This window comes from Sinocyclocheilus anshuiensis, unplaced genomic scaffold (assembly GCF_001515605.1).
Source record: "Sinocyclocheilus anshuiensis isolate Anshui unplaced genomic scaffold, SAMN03320099.WGS_v1.1 scaffold1170, whole genome shotgun sequence".
Classification (NCBI taxonomy): Eukaryota; Metazoa; Chordata; class Actinopteri; order Cypriniformes; family Cyprinidae; genus Sinocyclocheilus; species Sinocyclocheilus anshuiensis.
The window spans coordinates 1188057-1202990 of record NW_015538055.1 but is presented as its reverse complement, the minus strand read 5'-3'; the positions used below and the strand labels follow the sequence as shown (position 1 = coordinate 1202990).

At 38.4% G+C, this 14934-nt stretch overlaps 1 protein-coding gene across 1 annotated transcript in view; it reads left to right on the top strand.

The window, feature by feature from the left end:
* The window catches only part of LOC107682756 (galectin-9-like), a 10003-nt gene extending 2470 nt beyond the window's left edge, over positions 1-7533 (top strand). The window contains exons 2-11 of the mRNA XM_016478908.1: positions 3131-3219; positions 3689-3893; positions 4039-4158; positions 5230-5259; positions 5356-5385; positions 5476-5505; positions 6124-6153; positions 6590-6678; positions 6802-6958; positions 7067-7533. Of these exons, the coding sequence (XP_016334394.1) occupies positions 3131-3219; positions 3689-3893; positions 4039-4158; positions 5230-5259; positions 5356-5385; positions 5476-5505; positions 6124-6153; positions 6590-6678; positions 6802-6958; positions 7067-7213 (927 nt within the window). The 3' untranslated portion in view covers positions 7214-7533. The remainder of the gene's footprint in view (positions 1-3130; positions 3220-3688; positions 3894-4038; positions 4159-5229; positions 5260-5355; positions 5386-5475; positions 5506-6123; positions 6154-6589; positions 6679-6801; positions 6959-7066) is intronic.
* The last annotated feature ends 7401 nt before the right edge of the window (positions 7534-14934 follow it).

Sequence of the window (14934 nt, the reverse complement as noted above, 5' to 3'; positions counted from 1 at the left end):
ATTAACCATTGGGCTAGGCGGGGCTGAAGCCCCGGGGCCCGGACAAGGAGGGGGCCCGTGATTGGCTGTGGGGTAGATTGACTGGTCATCGGTAGCGCCGATTGCCAAAGCCCCGCCCCTCACATATTAGCGCTATTATTTAGTGGAGCTTTTCCATATATTCCATGCATTACCTTTAGAGATTAAAACGTAACGTTTGAATTTGGTTTACCAATCAAATGCATTTATTCTATACTTTTACTTTTGAACGACCCGTGCACCACGTATCAATCAGGTGATCACTGCAATGTCTGCATTCACCTCTCTTCACTTCGTTCTGGCATAATCTGGAAATGGTCATGCAAAGAACAATCTTCTATAAGTAAAAATGTAAACTATTCTAAAAATAAAGTGAGAGATTCTAAATTCTAAAAAAATGAGGAGAGAGGGGAAAACATGAGTTAGAGAGTTCCCAGCTATCAGGTTTAAAGCTGATGAACAGCAAGTGAACCGGGCACATGGAGCAGATAAAATCACAGCGTCATCGTCCCCACAGATTTTAGGTTAGTTTGATTAACACGTAAACAACTTGATGGATGTATATTGCTTTTTGTGTTTGAACAAAGTGTTCGCTTATGGGTTGAGAGATAAACCATATAGCCTATCAATAGTTTTGCGCGGCATGATGTAGGTTAAGCTTTTCATTTAAACGCATTTTAAGCATTGTGGTTTAAAAACAAAATGTAACTTTTCAGGGACATTAAGCAGTGGGGCAGAATTCATTTTGGCAAATGCGCGCGTTGCAGTTTCAGCCTGACTCGCGTGGTGCGCATCTGCTCGTACAGCGCCAGTCTAAATTTGAGTTATTTTTCGCGCCTTGTGCTTAAACGTTCAAATGCACAGTTATGTGTCAAAATGTCTCCTCGTCAACACAGTTATTTGTGTCTTAAACGATCGTTAATAGTTAAATATAAAGCATGTGTAGTCAGGGCCGCATTAAGACCCAATTGGGCCCCGGGGCTATGACTTACTGCATATATATATAAAAACCTGGTAACCAAACAGTTTCTGTGCCCCAATGACTTCCATAGTATATAAAAAAAACACTATTGGAGTCAACAAGGACCAGAAACTTTTCTGAATATTCTTCAAAATATCTTCTTTTATGTTGAGAAGAACAAAGTAAATTCAAATAAAATTCATACAGGTTCAGAACAACTTGAAACTGAGTAAATGATGACAGTATTTTTATTTTTGGGTGAACTCTATCCCTTTAAAATCTCATCATATAATGCCAGGATCTCATAATAGCCAACTAGTGCACATGCTTTTATCTTTAACTATTAACGTTAATCTAAGACACAAATAACTGTGTTGACGAGGAGACAGGCATTTTGACACATAACTATGTGTATTCGAACTTTTAAACACAAGGCGTGAAAAATAACTCCAGTCAGGCGCTGTACGAGCAAGTGCGCTCGTGTGTATCAGAAACCGTCTTAACGCGCGCATTTGCCAAAATGAATTCTGCCCCACTGCTTAATGTCCCTGAACAGTTAAATTCGTTTTTAAACCACAAAGCTTAAAATGCGTTTAAATGAAAAGCTTACATCATGACGCGCAAAATAAATTTCTCAACCCATAAGCGAATACTAGCCCTATAGAGTCTGTTCAAACACAAAAAGCACTATACATCTATCACGTTAATAATCAAACTAACCTAAAATCTGTGGGGATGATGACGCTGTTTTTATCTGCTCATGTGTCCGGTCCATTTGCGGTTCCACAACTCCCACTCCATCATCAGCTTTAGTCAAATAAACTAGCTGTGGATTTTAGTGACTAACTCATGTTTTCCCCTCTCTTCTCATTTTTTTCTCTCACAATTTATTTTTTATTTTTTTGAATAGTTGACATTTTTACTTCTCGAAGATTGCTCTTTGCATGACCGTTTCTAGATTACACCAATGCATTTGATTGGTAAACCAAATTCAGACTTTACGTTTCAATTTCAAATGGTAATGCATGGAATTTACGGGAAAGCTCAACTAAATAACAGCGCTAATAAGTGGGGGGCGTGGTGGCTTTGGCAATCGGCGCTCCAGTCAATCTACTCCACAGCCAATCACGGGCCCCCTCCTTGCTTGGGCCCCGGGGCTTCAGCCCCGCCTAGCCCAATGGTTAATGCGGCCCTGTGTGTAGTAGTAGGCTAGATCCTAATATGATGAGATTTTAAAGACATAGTTCACCCAAAAATGAAAATACTGTCATTGTCTTTTATTGTGTTAGTTAGCTGTATTTTTTATTTTTATTTAATCAAAATAAGCCAACTGCAGTTTGAGTGAGAATAATTGGAATGCACAATGAAAAAACATCATTTTTGAAAATTGTTAAAAATTTAGTTATCTGTTTTTGCAAATGAACTCTTCATATACTTTTACATTCAACAGCAGAAGGAAACTCATACAGGTTTAGAAGAACAACAGACCTTTAATTTTTGGGTGAGCTATTCCTCTAAAGCAGCCTAATTTAGCTGCTGTTAAAATTTATGTCAATAATGTTAATCAAACATTAGAAAGAAAATCACTCACTGTACTTGACCGAATCACGTTTGTAAAATAAATAAGAATGAATGTGCATTGAATTTATACAGTGAAGACTATTCAGTTTATTTGTACAATTATTGTGTACAATATAATTTATTATTCAGTGCTTTAAGTGTTTCAAGTAGGTCTATTTTTTTTGTAATTTGTAATTTTGTCTGTTTAGTTGTCTTAAATATAAGCTTGTTTTTACTTAGGCTATAGTATTTTTATTTTTATTTTTTTTAATATTGAAATTGGTAACAAGAATTATAAAATTTCAATGCATACATTTTTTTTTATGAATAAATGTATTCATAAAATGTTGTATATTATATTTGTAATAGGGGGCCCTGAAGTAAGTCATAGCCCCGGGGCCCAGTAAGGTCTCAATGCGGCCCTGGCTGCAGTTATAACCTTCTCCCCTCCGGAGGTCTGTCCACGCCACTGGTCTAGGCCAATTTCATGTATAAAACTAGCCATTTTAATAATTTATTCGTATGATTAGGAATTAGTTCCTCAGGGCAGATGACTACTTATGTGTCGTATTACTATTTGCATCAACACAGAGAATCCCATTCAGTGGCCAAATCCAGGGAGGCCTGCAGGACGGGAAGAGCATTATCATAAGTGGAAGAGTTTTGCCAGGGGCTAACCGGTGAGGAATAATGTTTAATGTTAGTTTTCAAGGACATGAAATTATTTCATTTTCATTTAGGGTAATAAAATAGATTAAATAACTACAATTTTTTCTTATGGATATTTTATACATAATTATTTGGTGTTGGCCTTTATTGTTTTAGTAGTGTGGTGGTATAATATGGTCTCTACTTAATTAGATTAATGATCAGAGGCAACCAAGATGTGTGAAAAAGATGAGAAGAGTCTACAATATGCTGTTTTCCTTTATTTACACTGCAAAAGAGCTCTTAATGCTTTTTAGTGGTAAAATGCTCATTTTAAAATAATTATTTACCAATTCAGGTGTCATTTCTTGAGTCCTGCATCTATTTTAGAACATATCAGATCAGAGATTATATGAGATGATCCGATCACACTTTCCTTGTTACAAATTCCTTGTTACCCAGTTTTCTCTCATACCTCTCTTATTCCTCTTTGTCCTGCAGATTTCATGTGAACCTTCAATGTGGATCTCATTCCGGGGCTGATATTGCTCTGCACTTTAACCCACGCTATGAGAGCCCTGGGTATGTCGTGCACAACACCTCCCAGAGCAGGTGCTGGGGCTCAGAGGAACGCAAATATGAAGCTCCCTTCCCCCAAGGCCAAACATTCACCCTCCAGATCCTTGTCGAGCAGGACAAATACAAGGTACAAGGTCATTCACTTTCAGATTTCTGAGTAGCATCAATCCATTTTTCATCTTTCTTTTTAATCAGCAGAATGATAAATAGCAAATTACTAGAAAGACATTTCACCTCATTTCATTTAAGACTTTTATGATGGTTCTCTCCAGATATCTACTAATGGGAGACACTTCATGGACTATAGACACCGTATTCCATTCACTCAGGTGGACACCATCTCAGTGGAGGGAATGGTGGAGTTGAACTCTATTGCCTTCCAGAATCCTGCGGTGAGAACAAAAATAGGCGCGATGCCACTGCAGAACTTTTCTCAGAACTAACTTCACTTTTTTGAGCTAGTGTTTAAAATTACTTTTATGTGCCCCAGCGTGTTTTGTAATGGATGAATGAAGTAATCACAAGTGCAGTTCATCACATTAACTATGGAAATAGTGACTAAGACATTTATAATGTTATAACAGATTTCTTTTTCAAATAAATGCAGTTCTTTTGAACTTTCTAATCATCAAAAAATATAATAATATGATAAATAATGAGAAGTGATTTTAAACACCAAATCTGCATATTAGAATGATTTTTGAAAATATGCACTCTTATTTGGTCAAAAATACAGTAAAATCATTAATATTGTGAAATACTGTATATATAATTTTTTTATTTTTTTTGGCCTGGCAGTTTTACTTTTCTTTTGGAGACAAAAGTCTTTTGAATATTTATTTTCTTGCAAGAAAAGTTCAACAGTCATACAGTCATCCTAGTTGACTGCAGAGTGCGACCAAGAGCAAGAGGCAACACCCCAACTCAACATTTATACCTTATACCTTAGTAGCCAGGACGTCTAAAATAAAATTTCTGTCTCACACACTTGTCTTGCACACATAGCCTACACAAATAGATTTCCTGTTATCTCTCAGCTCATCAAATACTCAAGCATACTGAAGCAAACTGAAGCACTCAGAGACAGTCTAAAGAACACTTTAGTACAGTGAAGCAAATAATATTAATATTTCAGATAGAAATAGCATTTCCTCCATATATATACACACACACACACACACACACACACACACACACACACACACACACACACACACACACACGTGTTAGTGCCGGTTAGACTCCTGTAACAAGTGACAAGGAAGAGTTCTTAATTAATTTAGTAACGAAACAAGTTACTATTTTTGATTCATTCACTAATTCAAAAACATTAATTCATTCATGAGTATACAAGCAATATTAAATCACAATGCGCCTGAATCATTTTAGCCCCACTGTTTATTTAAATGAGCATTTTTGAATGTAATGTGACATATAAACATCGTGATTTTTTTTCTTTGCAGCCCTATTTACCTCCACAACCGGCCTTTCCAGTGAGTACTATTATCAGCTCATACTGCATACTGCATCTCATTGTTGCGATAAAACTGCAATGTCTTTTGAATGAATTTTGTATATTATCTTTCCAGGGTTATATAGCACCTCAAGCAGCATATCAGGTGAATATATGTTTGAACGACATGTTTGAACGACATTACGGACATTATTGTAGTTTTCCTGTCATAAACAACTGTTCCTTTCATCTACAGCCTCAGTATGCTGTACCTCCAGGATGTGGGGTAAGTGGTTAATACGTCATGAAATATGTCATGTGACACCTCTATGATGATCAACAGAAATCAAAGGTTCTTACCTTTGAAGGTTATATGTTTGTCTTTTATGATATAATTGGTGCTCTACAAAACCCACACAATGCTTTATTGGATTCTACAACCATTAAAAGATCTGCAACCTGTAAATGAAAGGTTGGAAAAAAAATGCTAATGAAGAAACTACTAGAAAGACAATATACTTGCTTTTCCTCGTTCGGTGTGGCATGACAGGGTTAATTGTGTAAACTATGGCTCCAAAACAGGATGGCATCTACTTCACCTCTGCCAAATGTCAGTACACACAACTTCCTGTTTTAGATCATGTCAGCATTTAGAAAACTCCATCGTTCAATGTTATCTGTGTTTAACAGTGCTATTATTTGTGATGTTGTTTATGATTAATAATGAATCATTTATTTTATATTGTACTGATGTTCTGTGTTGAAAGTGCTCATTAAGATGCTGTGTTATTTGATCAAGTGCAACATTTCCAGTCTCCCATATCTTTCAGTAACAGTTACGAGGTCACATTGTGTTTGTTCTGTATGAGGAAGTGATACTAATACAGTGTTTATCTACCCACAGTTCCCGGCATACCCTTCTGCACCCAACTATGTAAGAGCAGCTCTCACCACAGGAAATCACATTACCATTACACAGCTAAAAGTCATGCATGAAGAGATTCAGATTTTTTATTCTATTTTATTTTGCTTGAGTACATGTGTTCATGACCTTTGATGGCCACTCTAGGACATTCACCTTTCTGTCCTTCTCTTTTTGTGATAATTCCTGCAATTTTTCTTCATTAACTCCTTTTGCATTTTTAGTAAGATTTTGATTAATTCATTCATTATTTCATTTGAGATTCTTTTGCTATGTGCTTATTTAGGTTTGCATTTAAAAGTTCTAGATGTTGTTCATAAAACCAGTGTCACTTTAAATCAGGCGTTTTTGATTTTCATTTTAATCAAACATTTGAATAAGTATTACATGACTTTAATTTCACAAATTTTTCATTTATAATTATCTCTTTATTTTGACTCACATTTAGACTATCCCGTACAAAACTGTCATCAATGGTGGACTTCACCCTGGCAAAAACATTGTCATCCAAGGAGTTATCAACCCCAGTGCTAGCAGGTTGGACAACAGATGACACACACTGTTATTTTAATTATAACTAATGTAACATATTTAAAAATTTTTTTTTAAATCTGTTCATTGTAAGATGTAAGATGTCTTCTCTTCTGTTTCCTCCATTAGAATAACATTTAACCTGCGCTACAGAAGTGGGATTGCATTTCACTATAATCCTCGTTTTGATGAGAAACTGGTTGTGTGCAACACCAATCAGATGGAGCAGTGGGGTACGGAGGAACGGTCCGGTGGCTTGCCCTTTCAAAGAGGACAACCTTTTCAGGTAGGCGGACATACATCCATGAACATGCATTGCTTTATTGATGCTGTTAAATGCTGTCATTGTGACTTGAAAATAACATTATTTGTGTGTTTTGTATGTGTGTTGCAGGTCACCATCTCCTGCAATCCCCATCATTACAATGTGTTTGTCAATGGCCAACAAGCACACACTTACAAACATCGCTACACAAAGCTGAACGACATTGATATTTTGGAGATTTGTGGAGATCTGCAGCTGACTTTAGTGCAGGCTTAACAGGGATTTGTGATGTGTAATTTGTAAGGGAAAGCATGGCAAATTGTTAAAAAGTAGAATTGCTTTCAAATACAGCAAAATGGCTGACCGTAAACATGAACAGCACTGTGATTTTGCTATTTCGAATTAACATAAAACCCTTTATACTATGTTTAACTTTCTGTACAATTCTTTATTATGCAATATGCATATTATGCATATGGTATTACAGTATATAGTTGCCTATCTCTATATATCCATCTTGAAAGTCTCATCAGCCTTGCTGCATGTTTAAACTAATTAACTACTAACACAAATAAACAGCATGTTATATCAAAATATTCCAATGAATATTCCTTATATATCTGTCCAAAATGACATTAATTAAATATAAATATATATATAGGCCTATATTTATTCAAAATCGTGAAATGAATGGTGCTATTGATGATTGCAATGAAACCATTTTTGGTGTTTTCCAACAAGCCCTAATAATATTTTAGGAAGCGTAAACTGTATTCGACATGTATCCAGGTAGGCCTACAGTATATTCACCTAGGCTCCATCTAAAGATATATGCAGCTTACTTTAGCTTAGCCTATATGTGCCTGTAAAGACTCCCTCTGGTTCACACAGAAAGCGTTTTTCCATTCCACCACGCCACATTATCAATGTTTTTCCAATGTAAACACACGCTAGCCTAGGGCCGGAGCCCTGCAGAGGTTAGGTTTCAACCCTAATTAAACAAACCTGATCCAACTAATCAAGTCCTTCAGGCTTATTTGAAAACTACATGGTATGTGTGTTGGAACAAAACTCTGCAGGGCTCTGGCCCTCCAGGAATTGAGTTTGACATCCTTGCGCTAGCCAGACATGTTTGCTCTTTGCGTTTGCGTCATGTGTTTTTTTACACAGTTTCGTATATAGGGTGTTCTAAAATCACAGCACTCAAGTTAGAATAAGTTTATCTTTTAAAAAACGAGTCGAGATCTTACCTTCTCCTCCGTTCCACTGCATTTTCAAAGTGGAAAACATGTTCTTTGTGGACGGCCCTCTACAGGATGAAGGAGTGGATGCCCGTCTACCATATCCTTCATAATAATATTATTTCTTGTGTGTTTATTAATGAAGTTATTGATCAGTATTTAACCTCCTAGATTATTTGATGATTGTTCCATTCTGAAGTCTATTCTGTTCCTAGGGTCACAGTGCCATGATTAGGTCAGGGTGACCTCCCATCTACGTGAGCGACAGTGATTGGGACAACTGTGACATTTATGTGTTCTGCTGTTTTATGATATTGCTTGCAACTTGCTTATTGAGCAATTTAACTGGTAGTTGCATAATAAATATTAAATAATCCTGCTTTATTCTGTATTTTTACTCTCTAAAAAGAGACAGGCATAGTGTGTGTGATATATGTAATGAACCATGCTGAATGCTGATAAGATTCTCGCCAGGCCACCTTGAACAGAAGATAAGTTTTCTCTGCGTGTGTCGGCATCTTTTCCTGAGTAAGTGGAGAAGCTCGTCATCGGATGCCCCTCTGATCAGGAATAGGTCTCTGGAGATACCTGTTTTGTCTGACTCCTGATCTCTATAGCCTAAATAATCACTTAAGAGATATGTATTGACGTAATTAGTGACCTCTGTTAGAGTATAATTATTGGTGTTTTTGACATGTATGCAGAGCGGCCTACGAACTCCATCGCAAGTATTGAAGCTGGCTTCTGCTGATGAAACTGCAAACTATTTTCTTCAGTAAAATTTTCTTTAATTGATCGCATCTCTGACTCCTGGTCTTCATTCATCATATCTGGTCCTTGGGTTTTAACTGTAAATTCCCCTACAAGGATATCCGTAAACGTTCCCATAACATTGTAGGGAGTTTTTATTTTATTTTGGGACAACCTAGTAGTATGGTTATATTTGTTTTATCTCCTCAATGAACGATGAATGTTTGTAGAATATTACAGAGAAGTTTTGCTAACAATAACTTACATTAGTGCATGCAGCACTACATCTAATAAAATGTGCAAAATTAAGATCACGGATATGTAGTTTGCTGCCAGAAGGAATTGTAATGATCAGATAAATGTCATAATAGAAAAACGGGGAGCCACAGAGCTGAAACTTTTTTATTTTATTTTTTACTCTTGGAAACATAAGATCTGGGCAGATTACAGTTTGTGGAACAGTAATAGATGAATGTTCCAGTTAACTTTACATATTAATAGATGATTTCAATCTTAATATTTACACTGTTTATTGAAGTAGCCTAACATTGCAGCATGGTTACAGAAATGTTAGAGGAGCATTATCCTAATTATCCACAACCTAAAACAATTGTTTATTTAATTTTTATTTATTTAATATTTCATTTGTTTTAGGAATGCTCTGAGAACCAAAAGCTTATTTTCCTAAAATGACCAGAACCAAAAAATGTGACAGTTTTTGTACATTTTTCTCTGAGAGTGTATGTTTCTGCTCTTATCCAGGTTTGTATTTTAGTTATCTGGCAGACAGCACGTCTAGACCGAAGGAGTGGATGGAGTGGATGCCGATCTACAATATCCTTCATAATAATATTATTTCATTATTTCTTGTGTGTTTATTAATCAAGTTATTGATCAGTATTTAACCTCCTAGATTATTTGATGATTGACTTAGTTCCATGCTGAAGTCTATTCTGTTCCTAGGGTCACAGTGCCATGATTAGGTCAGGGTGACCTCCCATCTACGTGAGCGACAGTGATTGGGACAACTGTGACATTTATGTGTTCTGCTGTTTTATGATATTGCTTGCAACTTGCTTATTGAGCAATTTAACTGGTAGTTGCATAATAAATATTAAATAATCCTGCTTTATTCTGTATTTTTACTCTCTAAAAAGAGACAGGCATAGTGTGTGTGATATATGTAATGAACCATGCTGAATGCTGATAAGATTCTCGCCAGGCCACCTTGAACAGAAGATAAGTTTTCTCTGCGTGTGTCGGCATCTTTTCCTGAGTAAGTGGAGAAGCTCGTCATCGGATGCCCCTCTGATCAGGAATAGGTCTCTGGAGATACCTGTTTTGTCTGACTCCTGATCTCTATAGCCTAAATAATCACTTAAGAGATATGTATTGACGTAATTAGTGACCTCTGTTAGAGTATAATTATTGGTGTTTTTGACATGTATGCAGAGCGGCAACTCCATTGCGAGTAATGAAGCTGACTTCTGCTGATGAAACTGCAAACTATTTTCTTCAGTAAATTTATCTTCAATTGATTGCATCTCTGACTCCTGGTCTTCATTCAACACCTGGTCCTTGGGTTTTAACTGTAAATTCCCCTACAAGGATATCCGTAAACGTTCCCATAACATTGTAGGGAGTTTTTATTTTATTTTGGGACAACCTAGTAGTATGGTTATATTTGTTTTATCTCCTCAATGAACGATGAATGTTTGTAGAATATTACAGAGAAGTTTTGCTAACAATAACTTACATTAGTGCATGCAGCACTACATCTAATAAAATGTGCAAAATTAAGATCACGGATATGTAGTTTGCTGCCAGAAGGAATTGTAATGATCAGATAAATGTCATAATAGAAAAACGGGGAGCCACAGAGCTGAAACTTTTTTATTTTATTTTTTACTCTTGGAAACATAAGATCTGGGCAGATTACAGTTTGTGGAACAGTAATAGATGAATGTTCCAGTTAACTTTACATATTAATAGATGATTTCAATCTTAATATTTACACTGTTTATTGAAGTAGCCTAACATTGCAGCATGGTTACAGAAATGTTAGAGGAGCATTATCCTAATTATCCACAACCTAAAACAATTGTTTATTTAATTTTTATTTATTTAATATTTCATTTGTTTTAGGAATGCTCTGAGAACCAAAAGCTTATTTTCCTAAAATGACCAGAACCAAAAAATGTGACAGTTTTTGTACATTTTTCTCTGAGAGTGTATGTTTCTGCTCTTATCCAGGTTTGTATTTTAGTTATCTGGCAGACAGCACGTCTAGGTAATTTCCAGGTAGGTATAGGCCTATCTACCCAAAAAGCACAAATATTCCTCTGTATACCTTAGATATCCACCAATGTTTGTGTCCCTCACACCTCATGCATTTTTGGTCATATTATCAGGCATCATGTTCTTCATTATCACTGTTACGCCAACAGTAGTCTACATGACTGGACCATTGTTTTCTGCCTTTACCATTGTTTTCATTTTAGCTGTCTGGCAGACAATATTTCAAGGTAGATTTCAGTAATTTTCAGGTAGGTATATCTACACAGAATTGTATATAAACTATGTATAATAAATGGGTGGGCTTAAAATCACAGATATATTTAGGCTACTCAACATCAAGCTTTACCATCCTTGGCGCTCCAACCTTGGTCTTGAATACCCAGCTGAAGATTTGCATTGAGACTGCTAAAGAATAAGAATTTGAAGAATGGCAGATTGTCAGCAACAGATGGCAATTTATAAACCCATAACCCTAACCTTAAGCCAGTAAGTGATATATTTAATATTAGCCTCTATAATGAGGTTTCATGTATAGTTATAGACAATAACCTATATATACACTAATAAGGCATAACATTATGACCACTGACAGGTGAAGTGAATAACACTGATTATCTCTTCATCACGGCACCTGTTAGTGGGTGGGATATATTAGGCAGCAAGTGAACATTTTGTCCTCAAAGTTGATGTGTCAGAAGCCGGAAAAATGGGCAAGCATAAGGATTTGAGCAAGTTTGACAAGGCCCAAATTGTGATGACTAGAGACTGGGTCAGAGCATCTCCAAAACTGCAGCTCTTGTGGGGTGTTCCCGGTCTGCAGTGCTCAGTATCTATCAAAAGTGGTCCAAAGAAGGAACAGTGGTGAACCAGCGACAGGGTCATGGGCTGCCAAGGCTCACTGATGCACGTGTGGAGCGAAGGCTGGCCCGTGTGGTCCGATCCAACAGACGAGGTGTTAGAAGCAGGAAAATTGGGCAAGGTTGGATTTGACAAGGGCTCTTGTGGGGTGTTCCTAGTCTGTAGTGGTCAGTATCTATCAAAAGTGGTCCAAGGATGGAAAAGTGGTGAACCGGCGACAGGGTCATGGGTGGCCAAGGCTCATTGATGCATGTGGGGAGCGAAGGCTTGCCCGTGTGTTCCGATCCAACAGACGAGCTACTGTATCTCAAATTGCTCAAGAAGTTAATACTGGTTCTGATGGAAAGGTGTCAGAATACACAGTGCATCACAGTTTGTTGCGTATGGGGTTGCATAGCCGCAGACCAGGCAGGGAGCCCGTGCTGACCCCTGTCCACCGCCGAAAGCGCCAACAGTGGGCACGTGAGCATCAGAACTGGACCACGGAGCAATGGAAGAAGGAGGCCTGGTCTGATGAATCACATTTTCTTTTACATCACATGGATGGCCGGGTGCGTGTGTGTCGTTTACCTGGGGAACACATGGCACCAGGATGCACTTTGGGAAAAAGGCAAGCTGGCGGAGGCAGTGTGATGCTTTGGGCAATGTTCTGCTGGAAAACTTTGGGTCCTGCCATCCATGCGGCTGTTACTTTGACACATATCACCTTACTTCATGGAAACAATATTCCCTCCCTGGTGGCTAAGGCCTTATTGAGCAGGATAATGCGCCCTGCCACAAAGCAAAAATGGTTCAGGAATGATTTGAGGAGCACAACAACGAGTTTGAGGTGTCGAATACATTTTACAATCTTGCTAATTGCTTATAAAGCCCTGAATGGTTTGGCTCCTCAATACTTGAGCGAGCTCATATCACATTATAGTCCTTCACGTCCGCTGCAATCTCAAAACTCTGGCCATTTAATACCCAGAATATCAAAATCAACTGCTGGTGGCAGATCCTTTTCCTATTTAGCGCTCAAACTCTGGAACAATCTACCTAGCCTTGTTCGGGAGGCAGATACACTCTGTTAGTTTAAATCTAGATTAAAGACTCATCTCTTTAACCTGGCATGCACATAATACACTATCGCAATTCTATAATTCAAATCCGTTAAAAGGATTGTTAAGCTGCATTAATTAGGTGAACTGGAACTGGGAACACTTCCCATAACACCTGATGTACTCGCTACATCGTAAGAAGAATGGCATCTACGCTAATCCTGGGGAACACATGGCACCAGGATGCACTATGGGAAGAAGGCAAGCTGGCGGAGGCAGTGTGATGCTTTGGGCAATGTTCTGCTGGAAAACTTTGGGTCCTGCCATCCATGCGGCTGTTACTTTGACACATATCACCTTACTTCATGGAAACAATATTCCCTCCCTGGTGGCTAAGGCCTTATTGAGCAGGATAATGCGCCCTGCCACAAAGCAAAAATGGTTCAGGAATGATTTGAGGAGCACAACAACGAGTTTGAGGTGTCGAATACATTTTACAATCTTGCTAATTGCTTATAAAGCCCTGAATGGTTTGGCTCCTCAATACTTGAGCGAGCTCATATCACATTATAGGCCTTCACGTCCGCTGCAATCTCAAAACTCTGGCCATTTGATAATACCTAGAATATCAAAATCAACTGCGGGCGGCAGATCCTTTTCCTGTTTAGCGCCCAAACTCTGGAACATTCTACCTAGCGTTGTTCGGGAGGCAGACACACTCTGCCAGTTTAAATCTAGATTAAAGACCCATCTTTTTAACCTGGCATACACATAATACAATATTGCATTTCTATAATTCAAATCCGTTAAAGGATTGTTAGGCTGCATTAATTAGGTCAACCAGAACCGGGAACACTTCCCATAACACCCGATGTACTCGCTACATTGTAAGAAGAATGGCGTCTACGCTAATATTAGTCTCATTCATTCTTATTCCGAGGTCACCGTAGCCACACGGATCCAGTCTGTATCCAGATCAGATAATCACTGTAGCCACCTCATTACCTCGATGACCATCGGCACAAGACCACGGGAACCAGACAAGTCCTCTGCACCTGTATTGCAGCCTGGAATTAATCACGCCATGCTGGTTTCGTCTGGCCAGAGGTGTCATGAAACAGAAACACAAGAGCCAATTGCGAGTGAAAAGGAAGTCTTTATTAGACAACTCCAACTACATCAAGTAGAAGTGCAGGTAACCCGGTGTTGTGCCGAATTCTGCACCCCTGCCAGATTATGCACCCCCTCGTTGAAGTCGCTACCTGATTGCCTAATCCCAACCCCACCCCAATCCTAACCCCTCCCTCACACCTACTCCTAAACCTACCAATACTAGGGGGTGCATAATCTGGCAGGGTGCAAATTTCCGGCAGTGCAGAGTCTCAGCTCAGGCAGTGAATAATCCAAGCAGTCCAAACCCTCCGGGGAACAGGCGGGAATCCATATTTGACCCAAAGTTGGGTTAAAACAACCCAGCATTTTTTAGAGTGCACTCAGGAACGAGAAGGTCTGACAGAGAACCAGACAAAACATGAGCAACAACGATCTGACAACACGCCATAGAAACGCCAGCCAGATACAGGCAGTGCAGACGAGCTACACCTGCGACTGCTCTGATCAGCTCATCAGGTGCGCGGTAACTAGGCAACACTGACGAGCACAAGGAGCGGATAACACCCACACAGATACACACACACACAAACACATAAATGAACACACAGACCCATGAACCGTGACAAGAGGAGAACTGGCCCCCTGACTGAGCCTGGTTTCTCCCAAGGTTTTTTCTCCATTTCTGTCACCGATGGAG